We start from the raw sequence: 25,137 nt of genomic DNA, 5'->3' as shown, positions 1-25,137 counted from the left end.
TCCGCTATATTTGATACTCTCGATGTTCTTGCCCCTGTCATGAGGATCTGCTTGAAGCCCAAATCCAAGTGCAATTCCAGGTACGACTCAGCCCTCGTCACCCTGAAACGCAAGTGCACGGTGGCTGAGCGGAAATGTTGTGCTTCTGGTACATCCTCTGACAAACTGGCCTGCCGCCTGCTCCAAAGGCAATACCGGCTCTCAGTCCGCACCAAGAATAGAGGACACATCCAAGCCCGCGTCTCTGCTGCATCTAACGGCCGAACTCTTTAAAATCTGAAATGAACTGGCCAATCCTGCTGCAGTCTATAACTCTCCTGTCCCCTACTCCTTGCTCTTCCTTTGGCCCTTCTTTGGCCACCTCTCCTCCCTCTTTCTCTGCCTTTGTTCTCCCCAGTTGAGGTTTCTAGATAAGTCCGATCTATGAAAGTCATCAAAACAGGTTCATCCCTGTTCCTCCAAAAGCATCAAGGACCACATTGACTCCCTGGCTCCTGCTCTGGCAGACTTCTGCAACCACTCCTTCGCCACTGAAGTCTTCACATCCCCCTGAAGCACTCCCTTTCGCACCCTCTCAAGAAACCCTCTGCTGACCCGTCCTGCCCAACTAACTATAGCCCAATCTCCATCCCTCCCTTCCTGGGCAAACTCCTGGAAAAGCTGGCCATCTCCCAACTTAATCTTCATACTGAATTTGTTGGTTGTCTTCATGACCATCAGTCTGGCTTCAAAACTGCCAGAAGCATGTAAACTGCTCTCCTGAACATCCGTGAAGACCTGCTCTCAAACCTTGATTCCAACACCCCCTGTGTCCTCATCTTCCTTGATCTGTCTGCCATCCTGCTCAACCGTCTCCGTGATAACCTGGGTATCACTGGTCAGGCTCTGGCGTGGCTGACTTCTTTCCTCTCTCAGCGACCCTCCCAGGTCCAACCTGGGTCCTTCCTTTCCTCTATCTCTATATCTCTACCTGTGGTGTCCCCCAGGGGTCTAACCTCTCTCCCTGTCTGTTGAACCAATACCTGGCACTTCTTGCCCACCGCATTGCCGCTCTCTGCCCCAACTTTCAGTGTTATGCGGATGATCCTAAGCTCATTTTCAGGCTACCTTCGGCCACCTCTTCTCCATCTCTCATCTCTAACTGGCTGTTTGCTATCCAGGAGTGGTGTGCCATCAATGATCTCTGCCTTAATGCCAATATGACTGAGATTCTCCTCATCGGCACACCCACTCCCTCCTTTCCTGTCACTCTCTGGCCGGCCTCTCTTGGCCCTCTTCCTGCTCCCACCTGCGAGGCTAAAAACCTCAGGGTCATCTTCGACTCCACACTATCCTTCTCTCCTCACCGCTCTGATGTCTCTTAGAAGTCACACTGCCATCTGCACCACCTCAGAGGTATTCCTCCTTTCCTCTACTTCCACCAGAAGCTCGCTATCTCCAGCCTCTGCAACTCATCCAGAACAGGACTGCAAGACTTGTCCTTCGCCTCAAGCCCAGGGATCTTATCTCTCCAGGACTAAAATCTCTGCACTGGCTACCAGTGGCTGCGAGGAGTATGATCAAAACCATCTGCACTGTCCACAAGGCTTTCTGGGGCCTGGGGTCTCAATACCTTCAACACTCTCTTCCTAAAGTTCTTCCTTCTCAAGCTCTTCGCTCATCCGCCTCCAACTCCCTCAGGGTCAGTCGCTTCTCCAAGCAACGAGTTGGTGGTAGATCTCTTTCTTCGGCTGGGGCCTCCCTCTGGAACAGCCTCCCTGTCTCCCTGAAACTTGAGGAGAACCATCTCCGGTTCCGGAAGCACCTCAAAACCTTCCTCTTGGCTTCTGCTTTCTCTCCTCCTCTCCCCTGCTGAATTCCTGGCTGAAACTGTACTGGTTACCTGGCCACCCTCTGATCTCGGGCCCAGGTCCTCTACCCCGCCAGTTACACACCTGTACTGTCTCCCTGGCAACCCCTGCACTTGGGGACTTTTCTGTATCCCTACAGCCCCCCACCAGCACTTGACATCAGATGTCTGCACTTACCCTTGCACTTGCCACCAGCTGGCCCTACATCTCTTATTGTATTTATTTATTACCCCATGTACTGCACTGTCCCAAACCCCCCTCTTCCCCTGCACTTGCGCGATCTGAATGACACTTGGCCTAGTAGGATCGCTGTCTCTGTCTTACGTTTGTTCACCCTCCCTTGCCGCGTCACGTCTTGAAACACTTGTGTACAGGCGCGTTATAAATGCCATATCATATCATACCACACCACATAGAGGGTGCTGGGGTCATCTAGGTGGAAGAAGATGGCATTAGCCATCAAAATAGCAGTTAACCACCAAATTTAAAACAAAGAATGATGCTGACACCCTATCTGAATTTCAATATGCCCAGTTGGCACACAACCAAGTACTGAAGGAGTCTAAATGCCTGAAGCGGCAAATTGGAAAATATAAAACTATGCATCATCCAGGGAACAAACCAGAGCACATGTTCACCGACACAAGCCTAATAGAAGAACCTGTTTCATTTGCTCTTCTACTAAGCATGAATGGAGTCTTTCGTAGCTTCCAGGATAATTTTCATATTTTCTGACGACAATGCCCGTTGACCCAAAGTCAGCTTCTCAGAAATCAGGACGCAAAGGACATTGAAAGGAAGGATGCAACATCAGGAGGATCCCTCCATAAGGGCAGGTGACTTGGTCAACCCATCAATAATGACAAGACTGAAAACCAGAACCAGATCAACTCCTCTTGGAGCAATGCTGTGTGAATTGGAGTTTCTAGATTGTCCACCGATTTAAAGAGAGAGTGGGAAAAGCATAATCTGATATCCCCTTCCATTCAATCTTTAGAAGGCGTGCCCCAGCGAGGCTGGGAACTGCCCCCCTCGGGAGGTATGCCATAGAGCGGACACTGTGTGAGGGAAGAGTTCCCGCAGGTCAAAATACCAGTCTTTGAAAATGGTGATTCCCCAATGGTGTGGTCGAATGGGGATGTGGACATATGCATCTTTCAGAATCACCAGCATATCCAATCTCCCTTCCAGGCAGCAAATTGGATCCGTCACCTTTATCTTGAATTTTTCTGAGGAAAGGTGCAGATTGAACCCCAAAGGGTTTGGAATGGTGCGCAAGCCAGCATGTCTGGGTTTCAGCAGCATAAATAGACAAGAATAGCATTCTCAGACACGCGCTAGATGTGTATGCGCTTGATGGACTTCATCTGAAGAAGTTGCTTGATCTCAAAGAGGGGATGACCAAAGCAGTACAATGAGTGGGAGGAGAAAGGGATAGGAAGCCGGGAGCCCCAACTGGCTACAAAAAAAAGCGTCTGATTTTATGGTCTGCTAGGTCTCCACATGGTGCATCAGCGGAACCCCAATTGGAATTGTACAGGAACTGTTTTCTAAGTCACTTTGATTTGTCACTGAAGCTTGTGCGTTACCTGGAAGTAGTGGGGTAGAGAGAAAATAATCTTTGGTCCTGTTCCCTCTGTGGCCCCGACTCCAATACTTATCAGGATGCCTAGCTTTGACGTCTTGATACCCGGAAAATACAGAAAAGGATCGCAAGTGAAACGCCTGCAAGGGGGCACACCTAAAAGACTGTCTGAGGCTTGGTAGCTACCGATAATGACTTTGCTATTAGGGTACGTGCCTTTTTCTGAGCCAGTTCTTAATCAATGGTGCTGGGAAACAGATCTACTCCATCATAGTGGAGGTTGTGCATTTAGTACCAAACTTCCTTTGTAAACTTTGTAGCTTAGTGCCAGGCTTGTCTACAAATATCTACACTCATAGCCATGCCCATGGCCACAAAGTTGAAATGCTGTGCCGCTGACTAACATTCTGAGATAGGATTCTTTTTTATCAGCCAGCCCTTCTCTGAGCCGGCCAACATTATCTACATGCAAGAATATTTCAAACTAAGCCAGTTTGCACCAAAGCCTTTGATTTGCAGCAGCCATCTGTGTGTCTTTATTTGCTGATCTCAATTAAAGCCCCAGGTTGGCATAAATCTTCCTCCAAAAGGATTCCAATGATAGATCTTCTTTACTGACATGGAAGAAAATGAGGAAGATGGCTCCGAGATCAGAGTGGCTGCGGCAACTACCAGGGTATGAAGCTGTGGGCATGAGGTCTCACACACACACTTGCTCCGATTACCCGTTTGTTGGTACGTTTAAGCAAGGCTAAACAGTTTTTCCTGGATTCCGCCTGAACATTGTTTTGCAGCAAAATCGTGTTTATATACAAAGCCTTTATAAATGAAGTTCTTGTGGGAAAGCCTGGCTCAAGCAGAGGCGTGTCTGACAGAGGAATGACAAAGAACTCAAAGAATTACACTTTCCAAGAATGAACCAGCGTATGAGGGCATCTCGCCATCTCCTTTGTCTTCCCTTCCCATTAAGGGTCCTGATCTGGATCATCCTGAGGATTTGTAGTGGGGTCTTTTGTGTTTGTGGCAGCAACACTTTCATGAAATACTTAAGATAGGTTCTCCTGGGCCCAAATTCATGAGCTGTGAACTGTGAGGAAAATTATTAAATAGATCTGCCTTCTGCTGGAGACTGGCATGGGGACCATGACAGAATAAACATGAAAAATAACGAGGAACATTTTGACTTAAACCAGCTCTACCAATGTGGCAAGGTGATCTGACAAAAGGGTGAGGTGCAAAACCAAGTGCAGCACAGGAAGAATGACTTTAGTTTTGGTAGGAGATGCCCTTCAAAATAAAATGTTAAAAAAATAATAATCATTAAGCTGTTTCCGCAATAGAGTTTGCAAGAACAAAACATGTCAGCCAACTAGAAATAGATAGCATAGTAGAATGCATTTATTTCGCTAAAGTATTTTAACAGGCCTCACCTTCATTCTCAATTTCTGAGCCTCCCGTGCTGAGGGACTTCCAACGATCTTTAGCACGAGACAGGCAAATGTCAAAGAGTTCTGGAAAGTAAGTGAAACTTTAAGTACTTGCTGCACAACAATGTTCAAGTTGAAATAAATATTTGAGTAATTATTACTCATAATCAACACTCACCAGCTGTGATATTTAATTCATTGCCTATTGCTAAACTCCAGACTTTTCCTCTTACGCTAGGAGGAATTCCTTGCCACCACAGCTCACGAACTCTACGTGAACAGCACCTAAAAAAGTTAAGTTGGTTATTTATCAGATCATTTTATTTTATTAGCAATAGAATTATGTTTTATATAGCTTTGTTATTTCGGACCGAATCATATACATTATAATAAAAGACCAGATGTATGTTTGACTGAAGCCATCCTGCCCGCTTCGCCTGTTATCACTGCTAGAGGGAGCTGTTGCCTTACGCATACAACAATTAGACTTCAAGTTCATCTTCCAGGTGAACAGCATTTGTATGTCAACAATGATAACATAAAATGAGTTGCAGAAAAGGCACAGTAAGAACATATATACATTTAAGAAAAAAACATATAAACAGAAATTAATTTGATTAATCAGTATTTCTGTAACAAAATAAATTACATTTTTCAATGTCCTTATGTATTATGTAATCATTGATTGTAATATTTCTTGGCATGTATTATATCAATAATATTTTTCATGTACGTTTTAAACTTTGACTTCATATGTATTTACACTGTGAAAATGCCTTCCTCTACGCACAGTAGCCCATGTACACTGACTTTTCCACAAGTGTTCTAATCATTTATATTACAATGTTAAAAAATTCAATAGTACTCACCTTATATAAAATCTTACCATATGGGACTGGGTCAGCAATCTGACTCTGTCAAGAGGGGAAGAGGACCCCCCCCCCACCCTCTCTCAGCCTGGGGTGGTAGGCATTCCAGGATTGAAGCCATAGCCAGTCCTATCCACAAGGGGGATGTTGGAAGGGCCCCATCCCTGTCCCTTTTTTATGCATCAGTAGGCTTGTCAATAGCACCACTCTTGATCTCCCCATACATATGTTGCAAAATGCTGGCCAGTTTCTTTCAGTGTTCTTTAGAAAACTGCAACTACCAGCAAGAGAACAAACAGTCTACAGCGGACTCCAGAGGGGGATCACGTGCCAGCGTATCCCACCCAGCACTTTGAGGAAGAGGAACCCGTATGTGATGCTGCACAACTGACTACAACAACTGTCAGCACATACTCAGAAAGCTGAAATCTGCGCCGGAACAGAACACTCGCCAACGAGTGGATCCCAGAAAAATACTAATTCCACAGACATTAGGAATCCTCAAATGAACTGGAACATTTACCACAGTAGGCCACCAGTGACTGAAATGTATTTTACGGATTCTAACACCTCCAAGGAGGGGAAAACAGTGAATGATTGACCCGAAAACCAGTAGGGGTGAACCAGTAGAGCAGGAGGATATTATAAAGAGCCACAGGAAGTAGGAAGTTGTGGGTGGTTCAGATGCAGTCAGAGGAGGAGAAGTGGCAGTCCAAGAGACCAGAACGAGTAATGACAATGCAGAGGATTGTGGAAGCAATTTCTATAAACATGGAGGTATTGGCTTGTGAGAGAAAGTGGTACTGTGTTGTGAGTGTGCATGCAAGTTGTGTGAGTGAGATTGGTAGAAGGGGGTATATAGAGAGTGGTTGAAGGGGTGACAGAGGGACTGAAAGGAGGGTGACTGAGGAGAAGGTGTGGCAGATGGTGGTGTTGAGGGAGGAGTAGTGGTTTGGCAGAAGGAGTAAAGGTGTGGAGGTGGCAGAAGTAGTGGAGAGGAGGTGGAAGTAGGTGTAGTTTTGAGAGAGGAAAGTAGTAGGAATTAAGATCGGAAGGTGAAGCAGGACCATAGAGAGGAACATCAGAAGGATAGAGGAGGAAGAACCAGGAAGGCAGAGAAGAGATGGAAAGAAGGAGGAAGGGAATGTGACAAATATAGGGAGAGGAATATCAGGCCTCGGAGGGACAAGATAAAGTGGGGATTTAGTATCTTTACAGCACACAAACCTAAGTACAACACGGAAGAGAAAGAGCAGAGAAAGAAAAGACAGAAAGAGACAGAGAGAGAGTGAGATTTTGGAGCTATTTTTAGAAATCAAAACACTTGAACTGTCTCTGGGGGTTGGTGTGTTCTTGAGGCCACTTGTGACACAAGTAGTGTGTGCATGGAAATTCATTAAAGAGCAAAAGGTAATGTGTCAGATTCTACTGCTTTACTTATAACCACAACAGAATTGTGTTAGGACAGTTTTTCTGAAGTCCAGTTAAGGGCCTAGTAAAACCATTCAACTGAGGCAGTACAAGACTCCACTCTTAGTATAAGACTGTACCACCTGAGTACATGGTAGCGTAGGCAGAGCAGCCAGGCTTATCTTAGGAGGGAGAGAGGGCAGTAGATACAGTACAAGTGAAAATTGTAATACAAATGATCCAAAGAAACACTGAAACACTATGTATTATAAAAATAAAGGATTTATTGAAATACAAGTAGGCCCAGATAAATCTAGGGGTTAAGTAAATACTGAAACATTATATGAAATCACAATATAAAACACAACACTATACTTGAAAGTAGACAGACCCAAGTATAGACCTTATCTAACAGTAGTTCTAGGGAAGTCAAAACCTTGTTATCCACATTTAGTATAGGCCAAGCCTATTCTTTGGGAGTAAAAGACCAATGGTTACTTTTTAGATTACTTGTGGTAATACAAGGACAGTAGGCCCTTCCAGTTGTACAGTGACTCTTGGAACAAATCACATAAACAGTCAACTGGACAATATACTTTTGGTGAATAGTGAAACACTTATTCTAGGTGTAGTAAAAACCTATAACTACTTTTGTCATAACACACAGTTATACCAGGTGAGCAAAACCTAATGGATGTAATATATCATTACAGATGCTTTGGAAATCAGGGAACCCCAGATTGAGGTTAGCAATAACTCTTGTAACTTGTTTTGGATGGCACACAGCTAACACAAGGTAAGTAAAACCCACTTACTTTAACTTCACAATGAAGGGGAAAGTAAAACCCAATGTCACACTTTACTGAATAGATAATTCTAGGTAGGCAACAACCTAATGTAGACTTATTAAAGACAGGCTAGCAGCAAGTCAGGGGAAGCAAGACCCAGTTGGGGGACACTCATACAGTTATCCTTACCGGACTAACCTGGTGATACCAACAGTTGGAGGACACTCATACAATTACCCGTCACGAATAATCTGGTGAAACCAACACATTACTTTTGTAAAAAGGCACAACCTAATCACAGGAGAGTAAAATACCTTCACATCTACTTTCTTTTAGACTGGCAAAACAGTGGCTAAGGAAGGAAAGATGTTAACCATACTTTTAAGAATAGTGCATCACACATCCAAGATCAGTAAGAACTTTTGTAACTGTTCACTCTTAGAATTACAGTTACCAAACAACTCTTCACAAGTAAGTAAAACCACTTGATTTCTTTTCTAGGCAGAAGTCCCAATCCCTTCAAAGTCTTTTCCCTTAGAGCATGAGTGTTCTCAGTGGCAGAAGGGGGTCACTAGGACTAGTGACCAACAGGCAGTGTTAGAATAAGTTCTTTAGTAGCAAAAGTCAGAGTTTCCTTAGGAAAACTGGGCAAACAAGTGAGTACTTTACTTCTAGGGTTAGAAGAGGGTCCAGGGGCTTCGCAGAAGACACCCCAGCAGGATTCTTTTTTTTTTTTAAACTTTTCTTTATTGGCATAGAAAGAGTACAGACTACAAACACAGTGCGTATATCAGCTGGTAATGCAGTTTCATGGATAACACTTCACATCTTGCTAGTATTAAACAGAGAGCTGAGCCCTCATGCATACAGTACAGAGTTTTTAATTGGTAGCAGGGGTTAACTCATCAGGTAGAGGTGATGATGCACGTACAGTGTCTTCCTTGTTGTTCAGGTAGCTACAGAACTCCGACCACGCGTTTTTGGGGCGGGAAGACAATGGGAGGGTATTAATGTAGTCCTCCTCGCACACTTGAGTCCAGGTAAGGGCCTTTAGCCACATCTCGAATGATGGGGGAGAGCGGCGTTTCCAGCATTGTAGGATACATTTCTTAGCTACCATGGTGGCAACATTCAGAAACTTAGCCATCTTCCTAGCCTCAGGTTCGTCCCACACACCGAACAGAACAGCAAGTGGTGCAGGAGAGATTTGGGTCATTGTTATTTCAGATAACGCTGCAATAATGGCCTCCCAGTACGGGCCCAGGGCCACACAAGACCAAAACATATGTATGTGATCGGCAGCAGTGGATTTGCATCTAGGGCACAACTGAGCCTGGCCTGGCGTGAACCGTCCCACCCTGTGTGGCGTGTAGTATAGACGGTTTAGGAGTTTATATTGCATACATCTATATCTGGCGTTGAGGGAGGTTTTACGTGTGTGCAAACACATCTTGTTCCACAATACATCTGAAAGGGGAAAACCCAGTTCATCACTCCACAAGTCACGCGCCGGTTGCAATGCCTCATCAATGCTAGCCATTTGCGATTTATATAACGATGAAGTTATGCCTCCGGCTCCGGCCGAGTTAGCTATATATTGGATTTCGGGGGAGTCTGGGGGCTCATCGGGGTAGGAGGGCCACCAAGCCCGAATTGCTGCTCTTAACCTGAAGTACTGCAGCATTTCGAGTGCCGAGCCGGAGTGACCGGGTCTCCACGTCTGCGGGGTAATGAACTTCCCATCAGGGAAGAGGTCGGTCAACGCTCGGTAGCCGAGGCTGTCCCAGCGTTCAATTAGGAGTTTATCATGAGTAGGGCTGAGACCCGGGAACTGCCAGATGGGCAGCCATTTATAGTATGGGTGGTGGCCAGTGTTTGCCTGCAGCAATCGCTTCCAAGCCAGGATTGTGGCCGCCACGGGGTCGGCAGGGGCATCAGCTCGGAATGTGTGGTGTAGAATGAGGGATAGGGGGTTGATTCCCTCGCATGCCAGTGTCTCTAACTTCACATGTGGGGAAGGGTCCGTAAATGTATACCAGTGTGAGGCGTGTTGTGCGGCGATCCAGTACTTTGGGAAGTCCGGGGCGGTGAAGCCCCCTTCTCATAAGGGAGAGTCATATGCTGCCACTTTTTCCTCACCGCTCCCGCATGCCACAGAAAGCGGGCGCAGGCCGCGTGGAGGTCCCTGAAATATCGCCTTCCGGGCCAGATCGGCACATTCGCGAAGATGTAGAGCAACTTAGGGACAATAATCATTTTAACCAAAGAAAGCCTGCCCGACAGGGACAGCGGCAGACCACGCCATTTCGACAACCGGGACTCTATTAGGTGCGCCATAGCTGCATAATTGTCAGCTATCAATGATGGCTTGCCGAGGGAAACCCGCACTCCGAGGTAACCGATGCCCTCGGGCGACCAGCGAAGGGGGAACTCACAATCCGGTCGGGGGGTCGCCGCCGTGAGTGGGAAGATGTCGGACTTAGTGTAGTTGATTGTGAAACCTGAGAATGTACCTATTTTGATTATATCTCGGAGAATGGGGTCTAAGTGAGCAGCTGGGTCTCTGATGTATAGGAGTACATCATCTGCATACAATGAGATGATCTCTGGGGTGTCTCGCATACGTATGCCTTTCCGAGCATGTTTGTCCCGGACACTGTCGGCCATAGGTTCGATAGCAAGTGCGAAAAGTATTGGGGAGAACGGGCAACCCTGGCGAGTGCCTCTATACAGCGCGAAGGGGGGGGAGACTTTAGAGTTGATAAGAACTCTGGCCACCGGGTCTGTGTATAACAGCTTGATGTATGATATCATTCGCGGGCCAATTCCCATTTTGTGGAGAACTGCCCACATGCATTGCCATGCCACCATATCGAACGCCTTTTGGGCGTCAAGGGTAACTGCCACGGCATGGGCATCGGGGTCGATTCTGGACATGACATTGAACAGCCGGCGAATGTTAAGGGACGTGGATCTGCCGGGGACAAATCCGCTCTGATCCGGGTGGACCAGATAGGACATTATCGGGGGGAACCTGCTCGCAATGATTTTGGCAAATATTTTGGTGTCTGTATTTATTAAGGAAAGGGGTCTATATGACCCGCATTCAACCGGTGGCTTGCCCGGTTTGGGGAGTACAGTTATAACAGCCTCACGTAAAGAGTGGGGCAGCGTACCTAGTTCGAGCGATTCGTTCCAGACCTCAAGGAGTCTGGGTGCCAGGATGGCTACATGTTCCTGGTAGAACTCTGAGGTGAGACCGTCAGGGCCAGGCGCTTTGCCTTTGGGGCAGCTCGATATGGCGGTGGTTATCTCATCAAGAGTGAACGGGACCTCTAGCTGGTTCCTTGTGTCGTGGGAGATGAGGGTCATGGGGATTTGATCAAGAAGGAGGTTAGTGTCCTGCAGACTGTGTTCTTGTCGGGGGCCGTATAGGGCTGTGTAGAATGCGGTGAAGGTTTCTAGAATGTGTTGGTCAGACCAGCCCAGAGCTCCGGAAGCATCATGGACACAGTCTATGCGTGTTTTGCCACACTCTGCCCGAGCCAGTCTGGCAAGTGTCCTCCCGGGTCTGTCCCCCTCGCCATATTTCCGGGCAGCCATCGGGCGGGTATGGTACTGTAGCTCCCTTCGGGCATGAGCCTCGAATGTTTCAAGTTCCGACCTGATTTGTGCCAGTATGATCGGGGAAGGGGTGGAGGCATATTGCTTTTCGAGGTCCTTAAGCTTCCCCTCCGACCGATGCAAGCTGTTTCTAATGGCTTTGAGGACCCCAGCCTCCCTGGAAATACACATCCCCCTAATGAAGACCTTAAAGGCCTCCCAGCGCACTCCATCGGAAGTGTCATGTCTGATATTACATTCAAAAAAGGTGCTGATGTCGGCCAAAATTTCGGCTCTGAAGACTATATCTTGGAGGGCCTCAGATTTGAATCGCCATGTTGGGCGGGAGGGCTGGTCACGCTCCAGTGTGATTCGCAGCGTTACTGGGGAGTGGTCCGAGAGTGTGCGCGGGAGTATCTGTGCATCTGCGGCCTTGCCTACCAATTCGCTCGATGTGAGGAACAGGTCTATCCTCGATAGGCTGTCGTGCACCGAGGAATAAAAGGTATACTCCCTTGACTGTGGGTGGAGGACTCTCCATACATCCCTGAGTCCTAGTGCATCCATATGTGTGCGCAGTCTAATGGCCGCGCGCGTGACAGCCCTACGAGCATTCCCAGTTCTGTCCAGGACGGTGTCTAGCATCAGGTTCATGTCCCCCCCCCATATTATAGGGACCCCTGCATATTTCAACAAAACGCAGGTGATTGCGTCAAAAAAATCTGGCGCATCAAAGTTAGGGGCATATGTGTTTACCAAAAGGCATTCCCTATTCGCGAGTAGACAGTGGAGTATTACATACCTGCCTTCAGGGTCAATGTGACTAGTACGCAATAGGAACTGGACTGATTTGTGAACCAAAGTGAGTACTCCTCTAGACTGAGTGGAGTATTTTGTATAGTATCTGGTAGGACCCCAGCTAGGGGCAAGACAAGCAGCTAACCGCCCTAAAGCATGTGTTTCCTGCAAAAGGAGTACCTTAATTCCATGTCTCTGGGCGTATGCAGTAATTCTACGTGCCTTGGTAAAGTTGCTCAGCCCCCGAACATTCCATGTCATAATGTTAATAGACATAGGGCGGTGTTATGGAACATCCCAACTGCGATAGGCTCCTATGTGCAGTGTAACGGAGCCCATTGCAAGAAACACACATAGTGCTGCAATCGTGCACCCCTCTTCCATGCCATTTTCATTAACAAAAACCCCTTTTTTTGTGCCCCCCTCCCTCACTGCCCACCCACAATTTGCAGTGTAGACCCCCCCTTCCCAAACACAAGTGCCATCAGTTCCCCTCGTCCAGGCGTCTCCAGCGGAGCCAGAGGCCACATCTAGACAACAGTCGGCGGACAGCACCCAACGGGGGTGTGTCCCCACCGTGGCCCAACGGGGGCCCAGAAACAGTGGCAACAAGGTGAAAACAAAAAATAACATTGCAACTGCAGAGAGGTGCGCAGTTGCCGTGTAGTCGGCGTCGTGAACTGTGAAAGTGGACAGAATACTGCCCAAGGTGGGTTTCTGCGGTGGGCGGATCCAGTACATGATCCCTGAAGTCTGTGAGCCAATCCGAGTGAATAGAGTGCGGAAGCAGTTGTGGTCAGGGCAGACAGCCGAACAATTGCCACGAGAACAAGTGACAGTATATATTTAAGGCTTTGGGGCAAGAGTCAGCAGCCCAGTCATTGGCAACAGGGATCAACATTTGCTGGTTGAAGAGCGAGGTTACCATCGTCACGTTAGGTAGATAGGATCATCAGATAGGGTTAGCATAGACAGGTAGATCGGGATATGCTTATGCATCATTGGGGCGGGCCTCCGCTGGAGTAGGAAGTGGAATCTGCGCCTCGATGAATCTCGTTGCCTCATCAGGGACAGTGAAAAAAAACAGTTTTCCGTTGTGAGTAATCTTGAGTCTCGCGGGGAACAGGATGGCATAGGGAACATTACGCTCTCTAAGCAGTTTCTTGACGCCTAGGAATTGCCTCCTCTCTTGCTGCACTCCGACAGAGAAATCCGGGAAGATTCTGATCGTATGGGCTTCCCAACGCAAGTCACCTTTCTCTCTCGCCAGGCGCAGGATAAGGTCTCTGTCTCGATAATTTAGGATCCTGGCAATGATGGGTCTGGGAATATCGCCGGGTCTGGGGCGAGGAGACAAGGCCCGGTGCACTCGCTCAACTGTAAAGTATGGTGACAAGGAGGGGTTCCCTAGGAGATCTTTGAGTAGACATTCGACTGCGTCTTCCATGCGTCCCTTAAGGGCATTTTCCGGGACCCCAATAATGCGCAGGTTGTTCCTGCGGGAGCGCGACTCCAAATACTCGCACTTCGCTTTCACATTTTTCATGTCGCGGGTCAGAGATTCAACCGTATCCTGTAGTACGTGTATGTTATCCTCATTGGACGATACCCTAGCCTCAGCCTCCGTGATTCTAGTTCCGGCCTGGTCCACTCGTGCCCTGAGCGAGGCAACGTTGGCGTTGATGTCGTCTAATTTCTCATGAAAGGCGGCAAAGTTTTTGGCCATTGATTCCATCAATGTGGTGAGGTCCGGCTGCTGGGGAGCAGGGTGAGGGGCGATCTCAGGCTCTTCATGCTCGGGCGATACCCGGTCAGTCTCAGCCCTCGGGACAGACCTAGCAAACCTGTCCATGGCTCCCCCCTTGTTACCCCCCTTGGTTCTACTCGACATTATATGCTTAGGCTGGTGATGCAGGTCGTCTGCGGGCGATGGCCCACAAAGGGGGGACCCAGGAAGGGCCACAAGTACCGGACCGGACACCACTTGTCCTGTATACGGGTAGGGTCCGCAGTCAGCTATGTGGAGGTCAGACGGGCAGGATGCAGCTGGAGGAGGCAATGGAGAGATGGTCCCACCCAGCAGAGCAGACTGGCAATATTGGATGGGGGCTCAGTGAAGGTAAGTGATCGCTGCCAGGCAGATGTGCAAAGTAGTGCTGATGGGGCCGCAATACCCAGATGGACCATGTCAGTGCTTCATGTCCCGTATTGACATATGTATGGTTAGGTAATAAAGCCGTGCGCTAACCGTTGGATGATGGGAGCGAGATCACCCCCAGACGGGCACAGTGCAGGTAGGTACCGTTCCACGAATCGCAGTTTGTACCCTCAACGGTGTCAGGTCCCCCCAGTGCGTAGCCACGGCCGCAGCCGCCAGGAGCAGAAAGCGCGGCCCCCACCTCCTCACCTGGTGAAACGGGGAGCAGTCAGACACCGCCCCGCGGCCTCCGGAGGCAGCCGGGACACAGCAGCAGCGGAAGCCCCGTCGCAGTCAGTAGATGGAAGGGGGGAGAGGCACGGCCGGCGCACCAGCGCAAGGCAAGCCGCCGTCCCCCGGCACAGCGGCCCAGACGATGTCGCCGTAAGGAACCCTCCACCGGTGTGCAGGGCCGAAGGGACGCCGTCCTCGAGCGGCCAGGCCACAGCTGAGCGCAGGTCAGGCCACAGCCTCGCGGTCCCGGAGGAGGCGGGAGCCCGGCTGGATGTGGTAGAGGAGGGGGGGAGGGGGACACGGCCAGCGCTCCAGCGCAGGCAACAGCCACCGTCCCTGAGCCCCGCAGTCCAGCCGGCACCGATAGGGGCAGCACACACAAGCCCGCAGAGCCCCCCGGCGCCCACCGCAGGGCCCCAGGCGAGGATCGTCGGTTCTCAGCCGCCGCCGCTCCGTAGGCAGCAGTTACAGGGGGCCGGGGCGACCCGGCCGCCGGCAGCCACACGTTGCACAAAGCCACACGATGTATGGAGCTGGCCCAAATTCACAGGGCGTAGGGCAGGAATGACAAGCAGCAGCTGGACCAGGTTATGGGGGACAGGGTCTCCCGAATCCGCAGATGCAGACGGATGAAAGCCGACGTTCCACGGAGCCAAAGAGCTAAGCAGCCATCTTGGGCTGCTCAACAGCGCCACCTTACCCCAGCAGGATTCTAGCAGTGGGACTGGGTGTACTGGACGAGGGACCTCCCAATCACAGAAAACACCCCAGGACTACACAGAAATCCCAACAGGCTTAAGGTGAGTATATACCCAAGCCAACACAGTACCTCAGCAATGAAGAAGAGATTGCAGCAGGAGAACTTCAGGGACTGCAGCCAAATACCCGGTCACTGGATTCCTTGTCCTGGAGACTGAACACAAGACCTCAGAAGGGACTTTGCAGCAGGGATCGATGAAGAAGGCTCTAGGCAAGATTTCTCTCGCAGCTGAATGCGGTTCTGCAGGTTTGGCGCCTTTTCAAGGAGCACAGAAGAAGACAGAAAATCGCGGTTGAATTCTCGTCGTTTAAAAGGTCCAGCACTCTTGTGAGGGGGCTTTTTGGACTCGATTCGTGTCTCTGGAGATAGACCAGGATGCCCACGAAGTTTCAGCGAGATTCGGAATTCGGAAGACCGTGCACCGCACAGTGGCAGGAGGTCCCAGGGTATTGGGGTATTGCAAGAACGCAAGGTCGCAGCAACCCGTGGGATGGCTCAAAATGCAGGTGGTCCTGAGTCTAGTGGGTCTCACCAGGCTCTGGGTTCGGGTCGTCGTTTTCGGGGACCCCAGGTCGATCGGAAGGAAGTGCTGCAGCAGGCTCCGGTTACAAAGCAGGCTCTCCGGCCGCTGGAAATCGTTCCCGCCGCTTTTCCTTCGTCATCCTCTTCGGTTGTCGGTTCCAGTGGTCGACATGACTTCAGCTTCCAGGTTTCCAGTATTTATCAGGAACTGCAACACAACCTCTGCATTCTCTCCCCGCATTTTACAAGAAAGGGGCGTTTGGCTGTCCAATCAGGACAGCCAACCCCCCACTGGGATTTGGCCCAGTTGAAGGAAGACCTAAGACAAAGGAGGGGGAAGTTTGGGACCTCTCCCCCACTTCCTGTGCTTACAGACTGACTGGAGCCTGGGCGGGGTGTCCAGGGGACTCCCGCCGAAGACAAAACTCAAACAAAGGATTTTCCCGCCCTGGATGTCAGGGGAAGGAACAAGAAACGACAAGAAACACTAAAATGGCAGAAAAAGAAGACAGGGGCCATTTTGGTAAAAATGAGCACCCTTAGGTGCCTTTACTGCAGCTGTGATTACAGCACGCGGTAAAGATGCACCAAATTAGTAAAAGGTATCACTGCCACCAGCCATTAAAGGTAAGCTTGTCACTGTAACAGAATTGTTACAGTTTAAATGTGAAAGGGGATACATTGTATCTCCCCAGCACTCCACATAAGGTGGAGTGTGCTGGTTTCACAGAAGTAAATGTAAAAGGGATCCAAAGATCCTTTCTACCTTTGGGAACTGTAGTTCACTCAAGGTTAGCACAAGAAAGTTAAAGGGGGAGCCCCTAGGGCAACCCAGCAACAACAGGCACTTATTGCCAATAAGTTGTTAGACATGATAACTTTAAAAAGACACTATGGAGAGTCTTAAAAATGACACCCATAAAAAGAGTTAAAGACAGGTGAGTGTGGAAAAAGGTTCCCACTCACTGAGGTATTAATGGAAAATATCTCACTAGAAAAGCAAAAAGTTCTGGAGTTGAACCAGGCAAGGAAGATTTACCAGCCCCGTGGAAATCTTACCTAACAAATTGGCTTTGTCTTTGACACTTCAGTTGGCTCGAGACAGTATTACATCAGCATTATAAGACACTTTAAAAAGAATCCTAGTAACAAAAGATTTCTCTGATTATTTAAATATTGTCGTTTCTAGGTTTTCGGCCAACATAACTTTGGTTGCCTGTAAACTGATTTCACTTTCCCTTTTTCATCTAAGATGCCACTTTCAACTTCACCCATTGAACTTGGTGGCAGTGGCCCTAAGCTCATCATCTTTGGCAGTTATTACAAACCTTTATCCATATACTAACAAGCATATTACTGCGAGCAATGCCTGCTAAAACTTTTCAGTAATTTCAAATCTGTTAATTGAAATGTCCTAGATGCCGCATCTAAACCCAGAGGCATCTTTATCGGATGCACAAGTGCCTGGCCTCCCTTACAGGAAGTGAAGGTGATTGTTTGCCTGATTGGAGCTGAATCACACACGAGGACTTATGAGACTGTTGTGCACGTTGCACGGGTCATGTTGTGCTAGTGGTGTTTAGTGTTTAGTTGTGTTAGTCTCTTTGTTGTCCTTGATACGCTCGCGTATAACAGCGAGCGTCCAAACAGTCCAAACAGGAAGTACATTTGAAGTACTGTTAACTGTTCAGGGGGCACTGGGTGCACAAAAGGACCAAAAACGCGGGCTAACATCCGCGGCCTCCGTATAATACCTCTGGGGCGTTTTGCATCCTATCGTCAGTGTAAGAAACTTTATCTGTTTTTTTTTTTTCTGCACCCTGGTCCCTGGGTCGGTGCGTATTTCTAGTCCTTTGGACACAGGATGTTTTTGTCTAAATCAATCTGCTACTTCCCACTGAAATGAGTTTATGAATATTTAATGCACTGCTTGATTATATAACTGCACCTATTGAATTGTGTCGCTGCAAAAACAGTGACACAATCCAAGTAGGCATAAATCGAAAGTGGGCTCAAAGTGGCTGCTGAGCTGCTGGGCGGTGAGGCGGGGAGCACTGGCCCCTGGGCTGACTCCCAATCGGGAAATTTCGTGGTCTGGGTGGTGCTTTGGTGGGACATTACGCTTGCCCATTACAGAGTGAAGTACGCTAGGCCTAAATGGTTTCTTGCTTACGTAGTGGTCACCCCTTAAAATTGTCTCCTTTCAATTCTGCAAACGCCAAAAAAAAACGGAAAAACAAACGAATGCTACTATCAAAGGAATTTGTGAAGAATGATGTTCCTATGCCGAGCTAAGGCACTGGGCTGGCGGCGCACTGGGGTCCTGTAACTGACCAGGACCTAATAAAGCATGAGGTGGCATTCTCTTATGCGCGTGCTCAAGCACTCGCAACAAATGGGTCTCCCTCCCCTAGTGTTGACTCTACGTCTAGTAAGTGCTTGCCTAAACCACCCCGCAAAAGCTTCCTCAGCATGCGTATGGATATTATACCTCCTGACTCTGAGCACCCCATCGAGGACATACCTTCCTCACCCTCTGATAATTCCATACTAGCCCCTGTTGTACTCGCAGCACTCGAAAAACGTGTACGGCTCTCGGTTGGACCTTCCACCCCAGTCACTTACACCAACTGCAAGAGAGCAGATGTGCATATTCACTGCAAAGATGTGGTACACATGGAGGATATAAACATCTCTCCAACACTTTCTTTGCATGAATCTAAAGCTTCTAACTTTCCCACTTCTAGCTCTTGGCCTTCCTCTCCAACCAGAGCACCAAGTGGCACTATAAAGTCTGACATAGACCCATTGCACTCCCCTGCCAAAAAGCTGTCAAATCACCCATTGGGCTTTGACATCTTAGAACCCACTGAGGACATGCAATCCCTCGAAGCATCCTACCCCGTATTAACGAGAATACTTAATCTATTGGATCGTGGTCATGAGTACACGCACTATGAATTGAGGGACTGCAAATCAGCATTGACAGAAATCCTATTAAAAATTAATAAATTGGAGTGTTTCATATTTGCGGACAGTCTGAGACGGGCACCAGAGGAGCAAAGACCGTTGAAAACGGACGCACCTCTTAATATCTCTGTGTCCACGCAAACAGATGGTTTAGCTGCACCCCTGAACAAATCTAAAATCACAAATGCTCCCTGTGTTACTTATGCGTTCCCGCAATCATTTGCCCGAACTGTGATTGCTCCAAGACCTGACACCTCTTGCCACATTCTTACGCATGCCCAACTATGTATGGAAGTTGATTCACATGCTGAGAAGTTGGAACAGGTACTATTTTTCTTACAATCTAGCCCTGGGGAAGAGAAATCGGGGGATTCAATTGGCTCTACGGAGGGGGGTCAGGTATTCCACCCGGACACCCCCTCAGTACTAACAAAACTATGAGAACAATGACCAAATTGAATCTGCTCCTGATAGCCTTCCACCTGTAGTTGCTGATAGAGCGTTCCTTTATTTCAAGGAGGGAAAAAATACTTTTTATCCATGCCTTGAAAAGGAAAGCAGATCGTAAAAAGGCGACCCAAATCTCCAAAGAGGAACTTGTTGTCCAAGTAAAAACAAACGAAAAAACAAAAACAAAAAAAATGGCAAAGAGCAATGCACTTCCATCAGTGACCGATCCAGAAATAGAGAAAATCACTGAAGATGGCATGGACCCTAGGGAAATTCCCTCTAACAAAAACTGCACAAAATTCCCACTTCAGAAGGCGCAGGCCCTTACTGATGAGAAAGTACACTCATCGTCGCAGACCTAACTACCCAATTTCTTCAAACCTGTTGACAATAAAATCACTCAAATAGGAAAGGTAGTAGAGATAGCTTCCACCAAAAGTGAGAAGAAGCTAGACATGGAGCCAACTTCTAGGGCTATCTTAACAAACGACGATTGTCATCAGCTTCACCACCTGGGGCATCAGACCGGGTCTGGCAAAAAGCTGTCACTCACGCAAGACTCAAAGGGAGTGGGCGAAAGCACCGAGACTCATCCCCGTTTCATGCTGGAGAGGACTTTGAAACGATGGGTGAAGTGCCCAAACAGTCCACTACGATTATAGGATGGGAAACCATCTCGGATAAGAATGGTATAAAGCGACTTAATCGGTCTGCACTTCTGCAGGCCTTTGGTCGTATTCCCGGTCTTCGCACTCTGCACACGACAGATATTGAGTGGATTACCCTACCACCGATTCAGAACAATCGTATGGTATGCAAGGTGCAATCGGCCATTATTACCAACCTTATAATGCAATACATGGAAGAGCTCCGTTATATTGGCCTGATGCCGTACCCCTTCCATTCTATTGATGATGCCATCTCCTTTAATGAAACTCCTTTAGTGCATACTCCCGAACATCTACCAAATTTAACCTCTGGTCCTGCACAGAGTCGTTGCCCAACTAGTAGGCTTATCTAATACTAGCAAGGACTGGTCATGGTTAGCTGCCCTACACAATACTTTAAACCCTGCTCTGAATAACACTCCCCACTAACCGGACTTCTTCCGTATCCATTCTGTCTTGCAATTCGTGTGGTTTTAACAATTTAAAGCCGTGGTTTAGCAATCCACATGTAGGTTTGGAATGTGATATTATCTTATGCCAGGAAACTATGTGTGACCACAAATTATTGCTCCCTGGATACACTGTCATACAAACAAAAGCGAAACGAGGCACATGTGGTAGACCGTACGGTGGACTAGCAATATGCTTAAACACCAACCTAAATGCACTGGTGTTAAATGTTTATACTGCAAATGCAATGTTGGCCGCACTGATCGTGCTTAAGGGTAAACAGTCAACTCCATTTCTTATTGTATGTCTATATCACAATCCTGCAACTTGCAACCTAACATTTGCCTTTCAAGCGTTAGATACATTATTTGACAAAGTTCTATCAGTACATCCTACCTCTGACATTATACTAGGAGGGGATTTCAATGCGTATTGCATGAGAACAAATGCTACTCTTGTGAATTGTGGGGCTGCACAGCAAGCGTTACACAGAGGTTGTTTGTGGAAAGAGTACTTGGAATCCTGGGAACTGGACATTCTCCCCTTTGAAACTACCAATGGGTGTTTTACTTGGAGGAGAGGTGCCCATTCCACTTGTATCGACTATTTTGCCATATCTCGGGGCTTGCAGTCGCTCTCAAATAACATCAAAATCTTTGATCCTGGCTATAGTGGCCACTATATGATTCATCTGAACCTACAGTTAGATGTGGCACTATTAGTCAAGGACCCTCAGCAAGGTCTGCTAGAAGGGGATCGACCTGGATTATCAATTTGATGGGCAACCGGACTTTGTGATAAGGTAAATGATATGATCTCTGCACGCCTCACATTCTATTACAACTTGCACCATCATAGAATTTCCCCAGATTTAGAACTTGATGGTTTATCCAGAATAATAACTGGGGTAATAAACTCGCTGCAGTCGAACAGTCTGCACCCGCCCGTAGGTTGCACCACCCTGATTTCCAACTTTATTCTTGAAGCCAAAAGATCGAAGAATATGGCTCTTTGTGAAATTCGTAGAACTTCTCCTACGTGGGAGGTCTTACTAACGGAAAAAAAGGGTCTTGAATACCTATCGAAACAAATGCAGAGATCATAAGCACTTTATTCACAATCCTGTAAATTAGAAAATGTTTGGTACTCTCTGCCACAGGGATAGACGATCCACATGGGCCTTGCTTAGGGCAGGAACTACTGCACTCCCCATTAATCAGTCTTCCATGATCTCTGCACAAGTCTGGAAGTCTTTTTTTGAAAATAAATTTGCCCTCCCCGCAGCCTTTGTAAAAATGGAGTATAAATGGACCACCCTAGCTGTTCCATCTTTCCTGTCATGGGGCACCTTGTGTACTCAAACGGAATCCAGCCATGTGGGCTCAGATATTTAAGAAACTTTTTGACAATATTCTATTAAGCGCCGACACCCCCCTTCTTGGCTAAATTCCATCATTGTGCCGATATATAAAAAGGGAGTAAGGTCTGAGCCAAGCAACTTTCGACCGATTGCGCCAATTGATACTGCTGCGAAAGTGTTTGCTAGCCTCCTTTTGGGGGAATTACAAGCGGTCATTGGACAGCTTAGGATCTTATCCAGATATCAAATTGGACTCCGGGCAAGGATGGGTACGCCCCTTAATGCAACAATCATGGCGCACCTACTAGCGAAAACCAAAATACGGGACTCTGGCCCACTTTACATGGCTTCAATAGACCTTACGTCCGCCTATGACTGTCATACGTGCACTACTTTGGAAAAAAATGGCCGCCTTGAATATACCCGAGTACATAATACAGTTGATATCCAAGCTTCACACAAACACCACCTACTTGGTAAGAGTCAACAAAGAAGGTGCAACAACGCATCCGATAAAGATTGATGTTGGTGTAAAGCAAGGATGCAACCTAGCGGCCACGTTATTTAATCTCTACTTATGCGGTATTAACGACATTTGGAATGAAGAGATTTCGTATCCGGCAATGCTTGGCTATCTAAAAATACAATGCCTAGCCTTTGCCGACGATATAGTAATTCTCGATCGCACGCCCAAAGGCCTCCAAATAAAATTAGACTTACTTGCCGCCTATTGCCAGACCCACAACTTAAAATGTAATGTGGAAATATCTCACATTGTTGTATTTAGGAATTTTAAGAGGAAAAACATCACCCGCAATTGGAAAATTGAAAACTGTTCTATAACTATTGTGCCTGCTATCCGTTATCTTGGATACATAATATCTGATTCCAATTCCTTGGCAATGTGGAAGGAAATATTACAAAAGAAAGCGGCCCCCCCTTTCCACTCAAATGAGGATGGTTTACGTAAAGTTCTGCAAATTCTCACTGTTGCCATTACTGCAATTTTACATCTTGAAAGTGGAATCTGTGCTCCTTTTCGCATTGGATATGTGCCTTGTGAATATTAACAGCTATCTTGACCAATTACAAGGGTGCTTATGGAAAGGAGCATTGCGGTTGGCCCAATCCACTCCTAATGTGATAATAAGGCAAGAACTAGGTCTAACTACTTTGTCTGCACGTCAGAACTGGCGCCTAGTCTCTAATTTTGCTAGAATGTTATATCCTCCAAATAATTGTCTCTACGAAGATCTAGGTCAATTAATGGTTGTCCCTGAACGATCTTCCCTCACAATCTATCTCCAAATGGTCCATCTTTTGGAAGAAATTGCCCTTGAACCAGTAGACCTTGAATCTAGACCAAATCATGTGAAATTGCGTATTATTGAGCATGACTGGTGTAAAACATAGCGGAACTTAAAGGATACAAGGAAGCAGCCCTTTTCTGCTCTCCAAGACGTCTTCACAAACCATATGTAATCCAGTTTCCCTGCGATAAAGCCAGAGAAATTTATTTTCGTTTCAAAATGAACCAATCTCTGACTTTAGAAAGAATTGGTAGCTGGAGTCCTCTTCTGAAAGCAGATGGGGACTTGAGTTGTAGATTTTGTAAAGATGGCTCTATTAAGGAAACGCTGAAACATCTAGTGATATTTTGTCCACATTTTGAGGCGACACGTATATTAACAATCGCAACAGTGTGTGTACTCTCTGAGGCAACCAGGGAATGGCTTTGGCTAACTTGCATGTGGGGGACTAGAACGAGTTTCATATTGTCTTTGTGTAGACTCTTAACCATCATTAATCTTGAGCTCGAAAATATGTTCCAAAAGATGCAAGGGGCTGAGCAGCTGCTGTTGTAACTAATACTCCTTGTATACCGCCTCTTGTCAGCAAATGATGTCGGTTTGATGTTATAGTTCATAGATGATTAGGATTGGCAAGTGTTGTTTCCTTCTGACATGTGCTCAAAAGAGGTTCCGCTATAACTGTTAGCCGGCAGCTGCCTCTAAAAAATTGAAAAATTACATCTAAATACTAACTCAATGTCATGATCTCTGCTTCCAAAAGGTCAGGGTTTTCCCAACTCCCTTGGAAGCAGATCCATAACCCGGGTTCCGAGTGCCAACCAGTCCCAATTGGGACCTTTTGGACCCAGTCCTGGCGCCAGTGGCACCAGGCTCATAAATATGCCCATTCCCAGCGCTGGAAGCGCCGGGCTCATAATGCTTGGGTGGACTTACCTGCAGCAGACCATGCTGCTTACTTGCCTGCCAGTTGAGCCTCTGATCCACTTCTGTTTGGAACTACTTTTCATGTTGGGTGGGGCAGGAGCCACTCCCTAGATTCAGAACACTGGAACTCTTCTGGAAAGCAGGAACTCTTTTCTTACCTAGGCGTGGCTGTGGAAGGAGACACCTAAGCACTACAGGAGGCTATTTAAACCACACCCGATGGATGAATCTTGCTTTGCGTTATTCTGCATCCTCTGCAGCAGAACGCTCATCGTGTCTTCTGCATATGATCCTGGGCCTTAGGAAAAAGGCTTACCATCCTGAATCCAGTCTTCAGCAACACCTATAAAGACAAGAAAGAACAGGTTAGCATTACGGTCTTCAGTGACAGCTCTTCACTTACCTGGTCCATCGGCTGTCACCAACGCCTCGCGCTGCATTCCGGCATCTGAAAGACAAAGGCTTACCTACTCTTCGTGCGCTCCGGAGGTCTTCACACTGCATTCCGGCATCGGAAAGACAAAAGCTTACCAACTCTTCGCACGCTCCGGAGGCCTTCGGCGCTGCATCCCGCATCTGAAAGACAAAACAAGGTGCGTTTAAAGACATTGGGGAACTTTAATACTCACGTGCCATTACTCCTTTCCACATCTAACCCAGTGGGTATTCCGGCACCCTGCAGCCGCTCCGAACTTGTACCTGCAAAATAAAAAGACAGTTAGAGCGCATCGTGAAGCAGGCAACAAGCGCTTACTTACGTGCTTCCAGGCGCTTCTATTCATCACACGGGCTCCATCTTCAACTCACTTCAGCCCGTCATCCGCCATCGCCGGAACCCTGCAAAACAAGAAACATCATTACTAAAGACTTTAAAGACATTAGAATTACTCGAAACTTACCGTTCGTGCAGTAAACGACGGACAGCAGTCCTCTGAAGTCAAGAGGCCTGCTCCCCTTAT

The 25,137-nt window shown here is 47.5% G+C and overlaps 1 protein-coding gene across 4 annotated transcripts in view; it reads right to left on the bottom strand.

Moving 5' to 3' along the window:
• The window catches only part of TBC1D14 (TBC1 domain family member 14), a 1,472,366-nt gene that overhangs the window by 439,330 nt on the left and 1,007,899 nt on the right, over nt 1–25,137 (bottom strand). For all 4 annotated transcript variants that reach the window (XM_069632000.1, XM_069631998.1, XM_069632001.1 and 1 more), the window contains 2 exons: nt 5,041–5,147; nt 4,866–4,946 (listed from right to left, as the gene is read on the bottom strand). In XM_069632000.1, the coding sequence (XP_069488101.1) occupies nt 4,866–4,946; nt 5,041–5,147 (188 nt within the window). The remainder of the gene's footprint in view (nt 1–4,865; nt 4,947–5,040; nt 5,148–25,137) is intronic.

Source organism: Ambystoma mexicanum, chromosome 6q (genome assembly GCF_040938575.1).
Source record: "Ambystoma mexicanum isolate Mex_15411 chromosome 6q, UKY_AmexF1_1, whole genome shotgun sequence".
Taxonomy (NCBI): Eukaryota; Metazoa; Chordata; class Amphibia; order Caudata; family Ambystomatidae; genus Ambystoma; species Ambystoma mexicanum.
Note: the sequence above shows the minus strand (reverse complement) of the source record. Positions and strands in the feature narration are given on the sequence as shown.